Source organism: Pelodiscus sinensis, chromosome 30, assembly GCF_052426305.1.
Source record: "Pelodiscus sinensis isolate ZL-2025 chromosome 30, ASM5242630v1, whole genome shotgun sequence".
NCBI classification, from domain to species: Eukaryota; Metazoa; Chordata; order Testudines; family Trionychidae; genus Pelodiscus; species Pelodiscus sinensis.
The window spans coordinates 16,651,525-16,664,985 of record NC_143081.1 but is presented as its reverse complement, the minus strand read 5'-3'; the positions used below and the strand labels follow the sequence as shown (position 1 = coordinate 16,664,985).

The following is a 13,461-nucleotide window of genomic DNA, read 5'->3' as shown; positions in this document are numbered from 1 at the left end:
ACGTCTGGAGGCTGACTTGACTCTCTTGGCCGCCCCATGCCACTGGGATCTCAGACTCGGCTGGCTGTCCACCAGTACAGCCTCACCCCTTTTCAGTACGTCTGGAGGCTGACTTGACTCTCTTAGCTGCCCCATCCCACTGGGATCTCAGACTCGGCTGGCTGTCCACCAGTACAGCCTCACCCCTTTTCAGTACGCCCGGAGGCTGACTTGACTCTCTTGGCCGCCCCATGCCACTGGGATCTCAGACTCGGCTGGCTGTCCACCAGTACAGCCTCACCCCTTTTCAGTACGTCTGGAGGCTGACTTGACTCTCTTAGCCGCCCCATCCCACTGGGATCTCAGACTCGGCTGGCTGTCCACCAGTACAGCCTCACCCCTTTTCAGTACGTCTGGAGGCTGACTTGACTCTCTTAGCCGCCCCATCCCACTGGGATCTCAGACTCGGCTGGCTGTCCACCAGTACAGCCTCACCCCTTTTCAGTACGTCTGGAGGCTGACTTGACTCTCTTGGCCGCCCCATGCCACTGGGATCTCAGACTCGGCTGGCTGTCCACCAGTACATCCTCACCCTTTTCAGAGTAGGTGGTTTTGGTTGTACAGTCGTCAATCCTGTAAGTGTGTTTGGTTCTAAATATATGACATTGTGCATTCATTGGAATGATAGCAGGAGTAAATCAAATACTGTACGGAACTTTATTATGTCAACACAGTTACCTTTAACAACCAAGCTGGTGAATTCACCCACTGCCCCCAAAACGCCAAACCCCCAAATCCAAAAAACCATCAATTTGAAGTTTCCAAATCAAAAATTGAATCTCTCTCTAAGAGATGTTCTCTAGTTCAACCTCAAGCTCTGGCCGTCTTCACTTCCCAGATCGACATTGCAGCGGTTGGTCATCCGTAGTTTGATTTAGTGGGTCTGGTAAAGACCTGCTAAATTGAACACTGAGGGCGCCCCCATAGACTCAAGGGTACTCCTTGAATCATGAGAAGTAAGGGAAGTCCTGCTGTGAAGATAGCCGAAGTTTGAATTCACGTACGTCGACTCCAGCGATGCAATTGACATCGCTGGAGTTGTGTATCTTAATTTAAATTTGCGTGTAAATATAGACGCAGCCTAAGTGGCATTCTGTAGCCTGTATTATGCAGGTTGGACGAAGTGACTGCAGTGGTCTCCTCTAGCCTTAAATGCTGTGAATGTTTATCAGCCCTTTTTTGCTCCCCTTTCAATAGCCGATGGCTGGTCTAGAGAAGGGAAACCAGACGCTCATCACAGAGTTTCTGCTGGTGGGATTCAAGACTCTTCCAGGGCTGCAGATAACCCTCTTCGTGGTCTTCTTTGGGATCTACCTAGCAACTGTGGCGGGGAACCTTCTCCTCATTCTGACCGTGTGGGCTGACCGTCACCTCCACACCCCCATGTACTTCTTCCTCAGCAACCTCTCCTTCCTGGAAACCGGCTACATCTCCAACATCGTCCCCCGGCTGCTGGGGAGCCTCGCCACAGGGGACAGGACCATCTCTTTCTCGGGCTGCTTCCTTCAGCTGTTTGTGTTTAGCTTCCTGGGCGCCGCGGAGTGTTTCCTGCTGACGGGGATGTCCTACGACCGATACCTGGCGATATGCCATCCACTGCATTACACCAGCAGGATGAGCCCCAGGGCTTCCTTTCTGCTGGCCTTTGCTTCTTGGGCCTTGGGCTTTGTGGCTCCATCCTTCACAATAATGATGGCCGCCCAATTGCCCTTCTGCGGTCCTCAGGAGATCAACCACTTTTTCTGTGATTTAACGGCGCTCTTGAAGCTTTCCTGTACTGACACCAGCCTGACGGAGATAACAGCTCTCGTCTCTGCCGCCACTATATCCCTGGCCCCGTTTCTCCTGACCATCACCTCCTACGTGTGCGTCATCCTGGCCATTCTGCGGATCCCCTCCACCGCCGGGCGGCAAAAGGCCTTTTCCACCTGCTCCTCCCACCTCATCGTGGTCTCCACGTTCTATGGGGCCCTGATCATCATGTACGTGGTGCCTTCAGGAAGCCAGTCGCTGGACTTCAACAAGGTGTTCTCCCTGCTCTACACGGTGGTCACCCCTCTGTTCAACCCCATTGTCTACAGCCTGAGGAACCAGGAGGTGAGAGTCGCCTTGGGCAGAGCTATCAGGAAAATGTGGCCTTCCCCCAAAATGTAGCCCTCACTAGGTGCCTCTTTTTGATGAAGTCATAAGAGGGTGGGTTATGAGCAAGACCGACACGTCAGTGGCTTTAATTCTTTGCCTCAAATTCTTCCCCCTTCCACTATTTGGGTCACTGCCTTAAATGTGGCCTGAAAATGGTCAAGAGGAGGGAGAGTCATGCACGAAGCACAAAGAAGGCCACTTAGCTTTCTCTGCAACAAAGGATCAATGGACACAAATCAGACATCCCACAGGGTAACACACAGAAACCTGGCGGGGAACATTTCCGCTTGCCTGGGCTCTCGCTCCTGGCTCTCAAAGTGACTTTACAAACCGATTTCCGAAACCAGCTGGAGAGAGGAGCTGCGGAACTGGATTAAAGGTGTCAAACCTGCCAATGGAACCAAGGTTTGCACAAAGACCTGCCCTGGATGGGCCGTCACATTCCACACCCTAATGACATCAAAAGCGGAGCAGCCAGCACTTACAGCCCACTCTAGTAGCCTCATTTAGCACGGACACTCTGATTGACGAGATTTTTTTTCTTCTCTTTCCCATCCCCTCTCTTTCTGCTATTGGTTTGTACCCTGGACTCTTTACGGCATTCACCGGCAGAAGGGGGCTGTGCCCACGAAAGCTCATGATCCCAGCTACCTTCCTTTGTTAGTCTCTTAGGGTACGTCTACACTACAACGTTAATTCGAACTAACTTAGTTCAAATTAGTTAATTCGAACTAAGCTAATTTGAACCAACGTGTCTAGAACTAAAAACTAGTTCGAATTAGCGTTTTGCTAATTCGAACTAGCAAGTCCACACTGAGTGGACCCTGAACAGGGCTTAAGGATGGCCGGAAGCAGTGCCGGCAGGGCATCAGAGGAGGACTTAGAGCGTGGAGCTGCTGTCTCAGGCTAGCCGAGGGCTGCGCTTAAAGGGTCCCGACCCCCACCCCGGACAGACAGTTCTCAGGGGTGCCCCGCTTGAAAACCAGTCCTGGCTTGGAGTGCCCTGAGTGCCCACACTGGGCACATCACAGCACTCGGCCATCAGCCCGGCTGCACTTGCCGCAGGCTGCCATCTGGGGAGAGGGGGCAATCGGGGGGCTGCAGGAGAGCTTCCACCCCCAGAAGCCCGCAGAGCCAGCCCAGTCCTCCCCATCGGGGGCTCGTGCCCCATTCCTCCCTCATCTCCTTCCACTTACCCTTCCCTAGCCCCCCTTCTTATTGATGTACAAAATAAAGATAACGTTTCTTCCAACATTGACTCTGTCTTTATTGAACAAAACTGGGGGAGACTGAGAAAAGGAGGTGGGAGAGGGGAAGAGAAAGGCTGGGAGAGGGGAGGGCAACTAACATGATCAGGGGTTGGGAACAGGTCCCAGATGAAGAGAGGCTACAGAGACTGGGACTGTTCAGCTTAGAAAAGAGGAGACGGAGGGGGGACAGGATAGAGGTCTCTAAAAGCAGGGGTTGGGTGGAGAGGGGGCATTCAGAAAAGTTCTTCCTGAGTTCCCATAAAGAAGGACTAGAGGACACCAAAGGAAAGGAATGGGTAGCAGGCTTGAAACTAGTAAGAGAAAGTTGTTCTTCTTGACAAAGCAAATAGTTAACCTGTGGAACTCCTTGCTGCAGGAGGCTGTGAAGGCTACAACTAGAACAGAGTTTAAAGGGAAGTGAGATCAAGTCATGGAGGTTGGGTCCATGGAGTAGTCTTAGCCAGGGGGTAGGAGTGGTGTCCCTGCCCAAAGTTTGTGGAAGGCTGGAGAGGGATGGCACGAGACAAATGGCTTGGTCACTGTCTTCGGTCCATCCCCTCCAGGGTCCCTAGGGTTGGCCACTGTTGGCAGACAGGCTACTGGGCTAGATGGACCTTTGGTCTGACCCAGTACGGCCATTGTAAGCTCAGGGCTCAGGGTCGGGGGTCTCAGTGGACCCCCTTGATTTTCATGCACACCTGCTCCTGGGTGGCCAGGCTGGCAGCTCTCCTGCCCTAGCCAGCCACTTTCCTGTGCCTAGTGCGGAGATCGTGGACGAGGTCCACGATGTCCACACTAGCCCAGGAAGGTGCCCGCCTCTTGCGGTCCAGGGCAAGCTCCCGGGAGCCGCCAGCCTGGTCCCGGGAAGAGGGGGTGGGCTGGGGGACATCGGGTGGGTGGCTCTGTGCCGTGCCAGGTGCAGGGTCTGCTGGCTGGGTGCTGGCAGGCTTGCACCTGGCACGGGCACCGTAGCCAGCCCGTGCCCCTTTAAGGGGTCCGGGGCCGGGAGGGGGGCATAGAGTTTCCCTGGTGTTGGCCAGAGTGGCCACCAGGGAAACCTGGGGAGGGCTAGCCTCCCACTAGTTCGAATTAAGGGGCTACACACCCCTTAATTCGAACTAGAAAGTTCTAACTAGGCTTAATCCTCGTAAAATGAGGTTTTCCTAGTTCGAACTAAGCGCTCCGCTAGTTTGATTCAAATTCGAATGGAGCGCTAGTGTAGCGGCTATGAATGTTAGTTCGAACTAACATTGTAGTGTAGACATACCCTTAGTTACTGCGGGGGGGGGGGGGGGAGGTTCTGTTGCTTTTTTAAGCTTTCACTTAGCTTTCGGAAGTGTTCTCGGCTGTGACTTTAGAAGAGACGCACCCAGCGCTGGTTGGAAGTCCACTCGTCCTGCTTCAGAGGAAGCTCTTTTAAGAAGCCTGAAGTAATTAGACACTCAGATGCTACTGACGCGCCACAGGAATTTGGCCCTTAATTGCTTTTAGCTTCCCTTGAACACCCCAGCCCACGTTTGGGACTAAGAGCAGAACATTTTTAAAATTCCCCATGCAGGGGACTGGAAGGGCAGTCCAACCCATAGGCACCAGCTTTTCCTGAAGCAGAGTGGTGCTCAACCACCCTCCACCCCAGAGCCTGCCCCCGCCCTGTCTCCATTCCGCCCCTTCCACCAAATCTCATCCCTGCCTCCTCTTCCCTGCCTCATCCCCCGAATGCTCCCAGTTCCCACTCCTCTTCCTCCTCCCTCCTGGAGCTTCTTGAAACAGCCGGGAAACAGCTGTCTGTGGTGGGCGGGAGGTGCTGGGAGGGAGGGGGAAGAGTTAGCAGGGCTGCAGGCTGGTGAGAAGCACTGGGGAAGGGGGCAGAGGCTAGGTGCGGAGAACTAAGTTTTTCCTTGCGGGCACTGCCACCGCGGAGCATCCACGGAGTGGGGGGCCTATGGTCCGACCAGCTGCAACACTGAGCTGCTGGTGTTCCAAACAGAAGTGGGATCACAATCAGCTAATGAGCAGGAAAAACTCAACGAGATGCTCGAACCTGTTTCAGAATTGTGGGAAATCGGGGGTGGGGGGCGGGGGGGGGGTCACACCATGGACTGGGGGGAGGGGACATTCGACCAGAGCTGCTTAATGGCAGGAAATGCTGAGAACCGAAGACGTAAAGCGTTAGAACTGGAGTGTGAAGAGACACGCCCCCGCTCCTCTCCAGGCCGGCAGCAGCACAGGAATGGGACATCGGAAACAGCTGTAAAAAACTTACCGAAGGGGTTGCATTGTTCCTGATGGTCAACAGCAGGTGTGTGTTGGTGGGGCGGGAGTACTTGTTTGCTTGTCTGGAAGAGCCTTCCCAGGTTCAAGCAGCAACTACAAGGTTTATCCAACACTGGCAGCCACTCCAAAGCCCTAGAGTTACTTCAGGGGCTGCCCCAATCCTGCAGCTGTTTCAGGGTCTAACCACGGTATAACGATGGCCTATTCCTTGTGGGTATGTCTACACTACAAAGTTAGTTCGAACTAACTTTCATAGGCGCTACACTAAGCGTTAGTTCGAATTAGCGCTGTAGTGTAGACGTACCCTCAGACACCCTTTTGGATACTTGGAAGCTGCCGTCATGTCCCCTCTCAGTCTGCTCTTCTCCAAACTAAACCAGCACTGTCTCCCCTCATGGCTCGTGTTTTTTAGACTTTTAATCATTTTTGCTGCTGGACCCTCTCCAATTTCTCCACATCTTTCTTGAAATGCGGTGCCCAGAACTGGACACAATCCTCCAATTGAGGCCTAACCAGCACAGAGTAGAGCGGAAGAATGTGCTGCATTAACAGGAGTGTTGTGAGCAAGACACGAGAAGTCAGAGTCATGTTGGGCTTTTCTGCAGCCTTTTCACAAGGCCGAACAGCCATTCTGCCGCCTGTCCCCGGCGACAGCTGTTCTAAGGCCGAGCACAGATCTGCCTCTGTTATCCGGCATTAACGAGCAGGCCCTGAAGATGCTCCGAGCCCTGACTGAGACCTGCCATGATTCCAAGGCCTAACCAGAGCCTGAGGCCTTCTGAGGCTAAGCAGGCCTTGCGCCCCACTGCGTGCAGTGGCGCGGGGATGTTTTTAAGAGCGGGGGTGCTGAAATCCAGCCCCCTTAGCCCTGTACACCCCCCTCATGCCCCAGCTGAAGCCAGGAGCAAAGACCCAGGTGTGGGGCTGGCAGCAGAGCCCTGTGGCATATGGGGCAGCAGATGGGAACCCAGGCATGAGTGGCCACCTGGATCCTGGTACAGATCCCCCAGCGTATGGGGCTGTGGCCAGTGACTGTGAGGCCTAAGATGTGAGAAGGGCTGAGCTCCGGCCACAGGACACGTGTGTTTCACAGACATTAAGACCTGACCGGATCCTCTGTTCATCTGGCCTGGCGTATTGCATCTCACCAGCCCTATATTCTGCCCCCCTCCCCCCCCACGTTGGAACCAGGGATGATACCTAGGACAGAGAGCAAATCCATGCCCGGAGTGCGGACCTCTAGGCCTTGTTCTCTGTCTTCGCTCTCACTTTCTCTTCATGACACTTTCTGCAGTACACATGGGACGGAGAAGTTAGATTTTGCCCTGGGGCCTCTCCTCAGGGCCCTGCTCTGTGCAGCGCTCCGGAGAGCATGTCCCCGTGGTCCCTGAGCGAAGAGACCTGGATAAATCTCCTTTCCCTGCACCAGAAACCTTTTACTGAGAGCAGAGGCAAAAGTCAGCCGTTCCCTGCTCAGCTGCAGAGAGAAACGGGTGCCCATTGATGTCAGCTGCCTCGCAATGCGAACGGTGAGAGGGGCTTAGAGATGTGGGCACTGTCACGGTTAGAGTGAGAGACAGAAAGAGAACGAGCGAGAGAGACTCGTTGTAAGGACAAATTCCCTTTACTGGCCTTGCGGCGGGAGGAGGAAAGAACCAAACGCTGGGAGAAATCCAGACACGGCAGCACCGTGAGTGTCCTTCCGTTTTGGTTATTAATGTGATGGAAATTGATTTAATTTCAGTGAGGAAAATTAACAAGATAAAACAGGAAACCCTTCATACTTTCACTGGAATTTAACGGCTAAAAGAAATGAATTCCTTTAAAATCATTTTATTGTATGTTTGATCTTCTGTCTGTCTGTCTGTGTATTGAGACAGGACATGGTGTGCAAATTACAGTGAATAATTTGATTTTTCTTCAGGAGGATTTCTCTTAACTCATCGTTTCCTGGCCGTTAAGTTTTGAGTGGGTTAAATTAGGGTCAGTTTTCTGAAGTAACTAATGTATCCCTTAAACAAAATGCACAAATTACGGCATTACTATTTAAAGACAGTGAAGCCTTACGTCCCCAGAAAATGAGCAATTAAATCAATGTATGCATGTCTATGCTTATGTATGTTTCCAGTCTTAAATTAGTATGACGAGTATTGAACCATTCAAATTTAATGAGCTCTTTTTAAGAGCAACTTTAACTAGGAAGAAAAAAAACCCAATTCACTCTTTTTTTCTATTATGTATTTGCTCTCCAGCAATCCTCTGATACACACTACATCTGCATGTTTCCCTATGAAAAGCAGGCAACATGTGGTGTAGATATTGGGTTATATTGAATATTTACCATTTTTTTCTACTGTGGATTTGAATGTGTGAGTGATGCGCTAAGTCTGTTTTAGATACTCAATGACTTCAATAGCAAGAAATATTTATGATATTCTAGCTGCATTTCCCTGTCTTAATTCCAGCCCATCAGTTCTACCTGTCCCTTCTTTCTTTGCGTTAAATAATTCATCTTCCTGTTTGGGGTTCATACTCTGGAAATATGTCACTACTTGAAGATTTACTGATGAAGCGGGTTTTACACAGGAAAGCTCATGATATATTTGTTAGTCTCTAAGGTGCCACAAGACGGCTCTTTGTTCTTAAAGTTACAGACTAACGCAGCTACCCCTCTAAGCCCTGGGCTACACTAGGGCTTTTTTTTTTTTTAAATAATCCCCCTTAGGTCGAATTAATAAGTGGCGTGTCCACACTGCCAAGTCTGTTATTAAAAAACAATGGGACACTTACTGAACTCCTGCTTTCCTCGAGGAATAACGCTCATTTCCAAATAGTTATTACAAAATAACGGCAGTGTGGACGCTCCATTGCTGCTATTTTGAAATAGCGACTCCCCAGAGTCATTCAAAGTAATTACTCCCCAGTGCTTCCTGGGGCTCTAAGTCAACCTAGTGTGTCCACATTAACTGAGCCTAATTTCAAGGCTTCCCCGTAGTGTGGGGTACCATATCTATAGACAGAGGTAATATCTTTGCATCCTCATCTGTAAAAATATAGATGGAGATTTTTCAGTCACCTGATGGATTTGGTTGATCAATTATTGATAATATTAGTGCAAAATGGGCTCCCAAGCCCCTTTGGCCACTTAGAAAATCATAACCTGGAGTTGCATATGTGTCACCGAGGGCAAAAACCAAAGACAATGGATCGTAGGGGTAGTCTGTGAAACAATCTAGTTTGCATGTATGTCACCGAGGGAGGAATTTGAAGGCAGATTGGTTGTACAGATGTCACATGTGGGATTTCAGAGAAAGTGGTACTTTGGGTGTGCTTGCTGAAGCTGATACATGAGCCAGCGTCCTATATGTGCTAATCTTCTATATCCACATTCCTTCTATGCTTTCAGAGGGGGCGCTGTGTTACTCTGCAAATGAAAAAACTAAAGAAACAATTAATGGTCCTGCGGCATCTTGGAGATTAACAAAACACGTAGATGGTACCATGAGCTTTCAGGGACACAACCCACTTCTTCCAATGAATAAACTCCAGTCATCCAGAGGAGGCTGTGAAGGCTAGAACTATAACAGAGTTTAAAGAGAAGCTAGATAAATTCATGGAGGTTAGGTCCATAAAAGGCTATTGGAGGCCAGAGACACCATTCCTACCCCCTGGCTGTTTGTCAGAGGCTGGAGATGGACGGCACGAGACAAATCGCTTGATCATTGTCTTCGGTCCACCCCCTCCAGGGCACTTCGTGCTGGCCACTGTTGGCAGACAGGCTACTGGGTTAGATGGACCTTTGTTCTGACCCAATATGACCATTCTTATGTTCTTAAGTTCTTATCTGAAAAAGTGGGTTGTGTCCCTGAAAGCTCGTGATCCCATCTACATTTGTCGTTAGTCTCAAAGGGTATGTCTACACTACCCCGCTAGTTCGAACTAGCGGGGTAATGTAGGCATATCGCACTTGCAAATGAAACCCGGGATTTGAATTTCCCCGGCTTCATTTGCATAAGCGGGGAGCCGCCATTTTTAAAACCCCGCTGGTTCGAACCCCGTGCAGCGCGGCTACACTGGGCATGAACTAGGTAGTTCGAACTAGGCTTCCTAGTTCGAACTACCGTTACTCCTCATTTCACAAGGAGTAACGGGAGTTCGAACTAGGAAGCCTAGTTCAAACTACCTAGATCGTGCCCCGTGTAGCTGCGCTGCACGGGGTTCGAACCAGCGGGGTTTTAAAAATGGCGGCTCCCCGCTTAGGCAAATGAAACCCGGGAAATTCAAATCCCGGGCTTCATTTGCAAGTGCGGTATGCCTACATTACCCTCCTAGTTTGAACTAGGAGGGTAGTGTAGACATACCCTAAGGTGCTGCAGGACTATTCGTTGTTAAGCTTTTCTTTCTATGTGTTTGACAGAAAAATGAATCATATAGCTCATTTTGGCCAGTAGGGCCAGCTTTGGAACAGTCCGAGGGAGTCCGTCTGTTGAATGAACAGATACATTTGCTAACGTGTCATCTGTCAACATAACATCTCCTCTTTACCATAATAAGAAATGTACATCCACATACAAAGCAAATAAATGGAGAGTCCCTTTGCGGTTCTTCAGGCCTCTGTACCTTTTCTGTTCTATAACACACATAACAGGTTATTTCCTTCTTTTTTTCTATGTGCATCCCTCCCACAGTGTGTGTCCAAGGCAAGAAATGTCCAATCAAACCACCCTGAAGGAGTTTCTTCTCATGGGATTTTCTGATGTTCGTGAGTTGCAGCTTCTCCACTTTGTGATGTTTCTGGTCATTTACCTGGTGGCCTTGGTGGGGAATCTTCTCATCATCACGGTTGTGGCCTTCAACCACCAACTTCACACCCCCATGTACTTCTTCCTTGGAAACTTGTCCTTCCTTGACATCTGCTACATCTCCGTCACGGTCCCTAAATCCATGGCCAACTCCTTAACCAACACCAAGCTGATCTCTTTCGCTGGCTGTGTCGCCCAAGTCTTCTTGGTGCTCACCTTGGCTTTTGCAGAGATGATTCTTCTCATGATCATGGCGTATGACCGCTACGTTGCCATCTGCCGCCCCCTACACTACAGGGTGATCATGAACAAGTCTGTGTGCGCTCAGATGGCGTTGGGGTGCTGGGTTGGTGCTGTCTTCTACTCGGTGATGCAAACGGGTAACACCTTCAGGTTGTCGTTCTGCCGCTCCAAAGTTATCGGGCAGTTCTTCTGTGATATCCCACAGCTGCTCAAGATCTCTTGCTACGATACGTCCGCTAACGAAGCCTTGGTGATTGTCTGTGTTTTATTTTTCGGGTTCCTGTTCGTCATTTCCATATTCGTGTCCTATATTCACATCTTCTCCACCATTCTCAGAATCCCTTCCGCGCAGGGCAAGTACAAAGCCTTCTCCACCTGCCTGCCCCATCTGATCGTTTTCTCACTGTTTATGAGCACCACCATGTTCACCTACATGCGACCGAAGTCCATGTCCTCCCTCTACCAGGACCTGCTGGGCGCTGTGTTTTATTCCGTGGCGCCGCCCCTGCTGAATCCGATAGTTTACACCCTGAGAAATAAGGAGATAAAAGATGCCCTGAGGAAAATGCTGCTCAGGATAGTCTTGGTAAAACACGCATCATGACACTGCGTCAGTGCAGCAGCACGGGAAGGGGCCGCAAATCCAGCAGGGGTTCCCCAGGCAGGAGTGCACTAAATTACCTTTTCAGGCGGTGCTCACTTCCCATCCCAGTCCTGGGCCTGTTCTCATTGTCAGACCTCACGTAGGTCTCAGAGCAAAGGCCTACACACGCCTGTCAGTATCGCTGGGTGTGGTGAGCTCCAGGCGTCCTCATGCAGAGTCGCAGCTTGAATAACACTGAATAATAAAGCCACTGCCATATTTCGCTAACCTGTGAAATAGCCTGTACTGGCAAACGTGTCTAGGGCATTAGCACCCCTAACAGACATTGTTACCACAACAACTGTGACACTGTGATGGCTGTGGGACCATTTGGATCACTGATGTTGCCACTGTTAACAAATTGTATCAAATCTTGCACAAACTATATCCTGTAAAAAAAGAGCAGTCCTGGGACACCTTAGAGACTAACAAATATATATACAGGATCGTGAGCTTCATGGGTAAAACCTACGTCACCAGATGGGTGCGAGTAGAAAGAACAGAAACCAAGATATAGATATATAACTGCAAAAGAAGTACCTGTCAATTGTAGGACCAGTGTTAACGAGGCTAATTAAGTGGACTGGATGTGTCCCATTCACAGCTGTTGATGTGAAAATACAGATATTAAAATCAGGGGTAATAGGCTTTGTAATGCATTAACTAGATGATGTCTTTATTCAAGCCCAGGGTAACAGTGTCTCATTTGTAGATGAATTCCAGTTCTGCAGCCTTTCTCTGTAATTAACTGGTGAAATTCCTTTGTAGAAGAATGGCTATTTTTGAATCCACGACTGAGTGACCAGGCAGGTTAAAATGTTCCTCTACAGGTATATCCTTTAAAGTGTCAATGGATAAGTTGTGATTGGCATAATAAAGCGATCTGGTTTAATTCCCTGTATCATGGAATGAGATGTAACAGTTAACTCAAACTAAGGACTTAGTTCGAGTTAACGTTTGACTGCCACGTGTAGCCGCGGGCAGTTAGTTTGGACTAAGGGGATTTAAAAATGGCGCCTGGACGGGAAGATGCAAATAAAGCCCGGGATATTTAAATCCCAGGCTTCATTTGCAACTTTGAATGCCTGCATTAGCCTCCCCGGTTCGAACTAGGGGGCTAGTGTAGACATACCCTAGGATTGGACTTCCACTTCTTGAAAGATGCCTTTTTGTCCCTCACTGCTTCTTTTACATGGTGGTTAAGCCACGGTGACTCTTTTTTAGGTCTCTTGCTATGTTTTTTAATGTGGGGTATACATTTAAGTTGGGCCTCTATTATGGTGTCTTTAAAAACATTTCATAGTCACCATCACTGTCCTGGTCAGATGGTCGATAATAGATCCCTGCTGCTAAATTCTCATTATTGGAGCATGGAATTACTATCCATAGTGATTCCATTGAACATGTTGATTCATTTAAGATTTTTATTTCATTTGATTCTATGTTATCTTTCACATACAGTGCCACTCCGCCACCCACCTGGCATGCTCTATCCTTCCGATATATTTTATATCCCGGTATGATTGTGTCCCACAGATTTTCCTCATTAAAAATAACCCCAACTATACATATAATATGATGAGGGCTAATTTGGCTACGACAAGTCAGGAAAGAGATCTTAGGGTTATCGTGGATAGTTCTGTAAAAACGTTCACGCAGTGTGCAGCGGCGGTCAAAAAGGCAAATAGGATGCTTGGAATTATTAAGAAAGGGATAGAAAATAAGACACAGAATATCTTACTGCCCCTGTATAAAACTATGGTACACCCACATCTTGAGTACTGTGTACACATGTGGTCTCCTCACCTCAAAAAAGTTCTTCTTCACACAGCGCATAGTCAACCTGTGGAACTCCTTGCCAGAGGAGGCTGTGAAGGCTAGGACTATAACAGAGTTTAAAAAGAAGCTAGATAAATTCATGGAGGTTAGGTCCATAAAAGGCTATTAGCCAGGGGATAGAAATGGTGTCTCTGGCCTCTGTTTGTCAGAGGCTGGAGAGAGATGGCAGGAGACAAATCGCTTGATCATTGTCTTCGGTCCTCCCCCTCCGGGGCACCTGGTGCTGGCC

At 49.3% G+C, this 13,461-nt stretch overlaps 2 protein-coding genes across 2 annotated transcripts; both read left to right on the top strand.

Annotated features, from left to right (window-relative positions):
* Positions 1-1,239: 1,239 nt before the first annotated feature.
* Positions 1,240-2,193, top strand: LOC102454039 (olfactory receptor 6N1-like). Its single transcript, XM_006116879.3, has one exon. The coding sequence runs from the start codon at positions 1,240-1,242 to the stop codon at positions 2,191-2,193; it is 954 nt and encodes a 317-aa protein (XP_006116941.3).
* Positions 2,194-10,412: 8,219 nt separating this feature from the next.
* Positions 10,413-11,354, top strand: LOC102453811 (olfactory receptor 14C36-like). The gene has a single exon (XM_006116878.2). It carries the CDS (start codon positions 10,413-10,415, stop codon positions 11,352-11,354), a length of 942 nt encoding a protein of 313 aa, XP_006116940.2.
* The last annotated feature ends 2,107 nt before the right edge of the window (positions 11,355-13,461 follow it).

Bases quoted from the DNA above. Each gene is read 5' to 3' on its own strand.
- LOC102454039 (XM_006116879.3), top strand. From the start codon at position 1,240: ATGGCTGGTCTAGAGAAGGGAAACCAGACGCTCATCACAGAGTTTCTG.
- LOC102453811 (XM_006116878.2), top strand. From the start codon at position 10,413: ATGTCCAATCAAACCACCCTGAAGGAGTTTCTTCTCATGGGATTTTCT.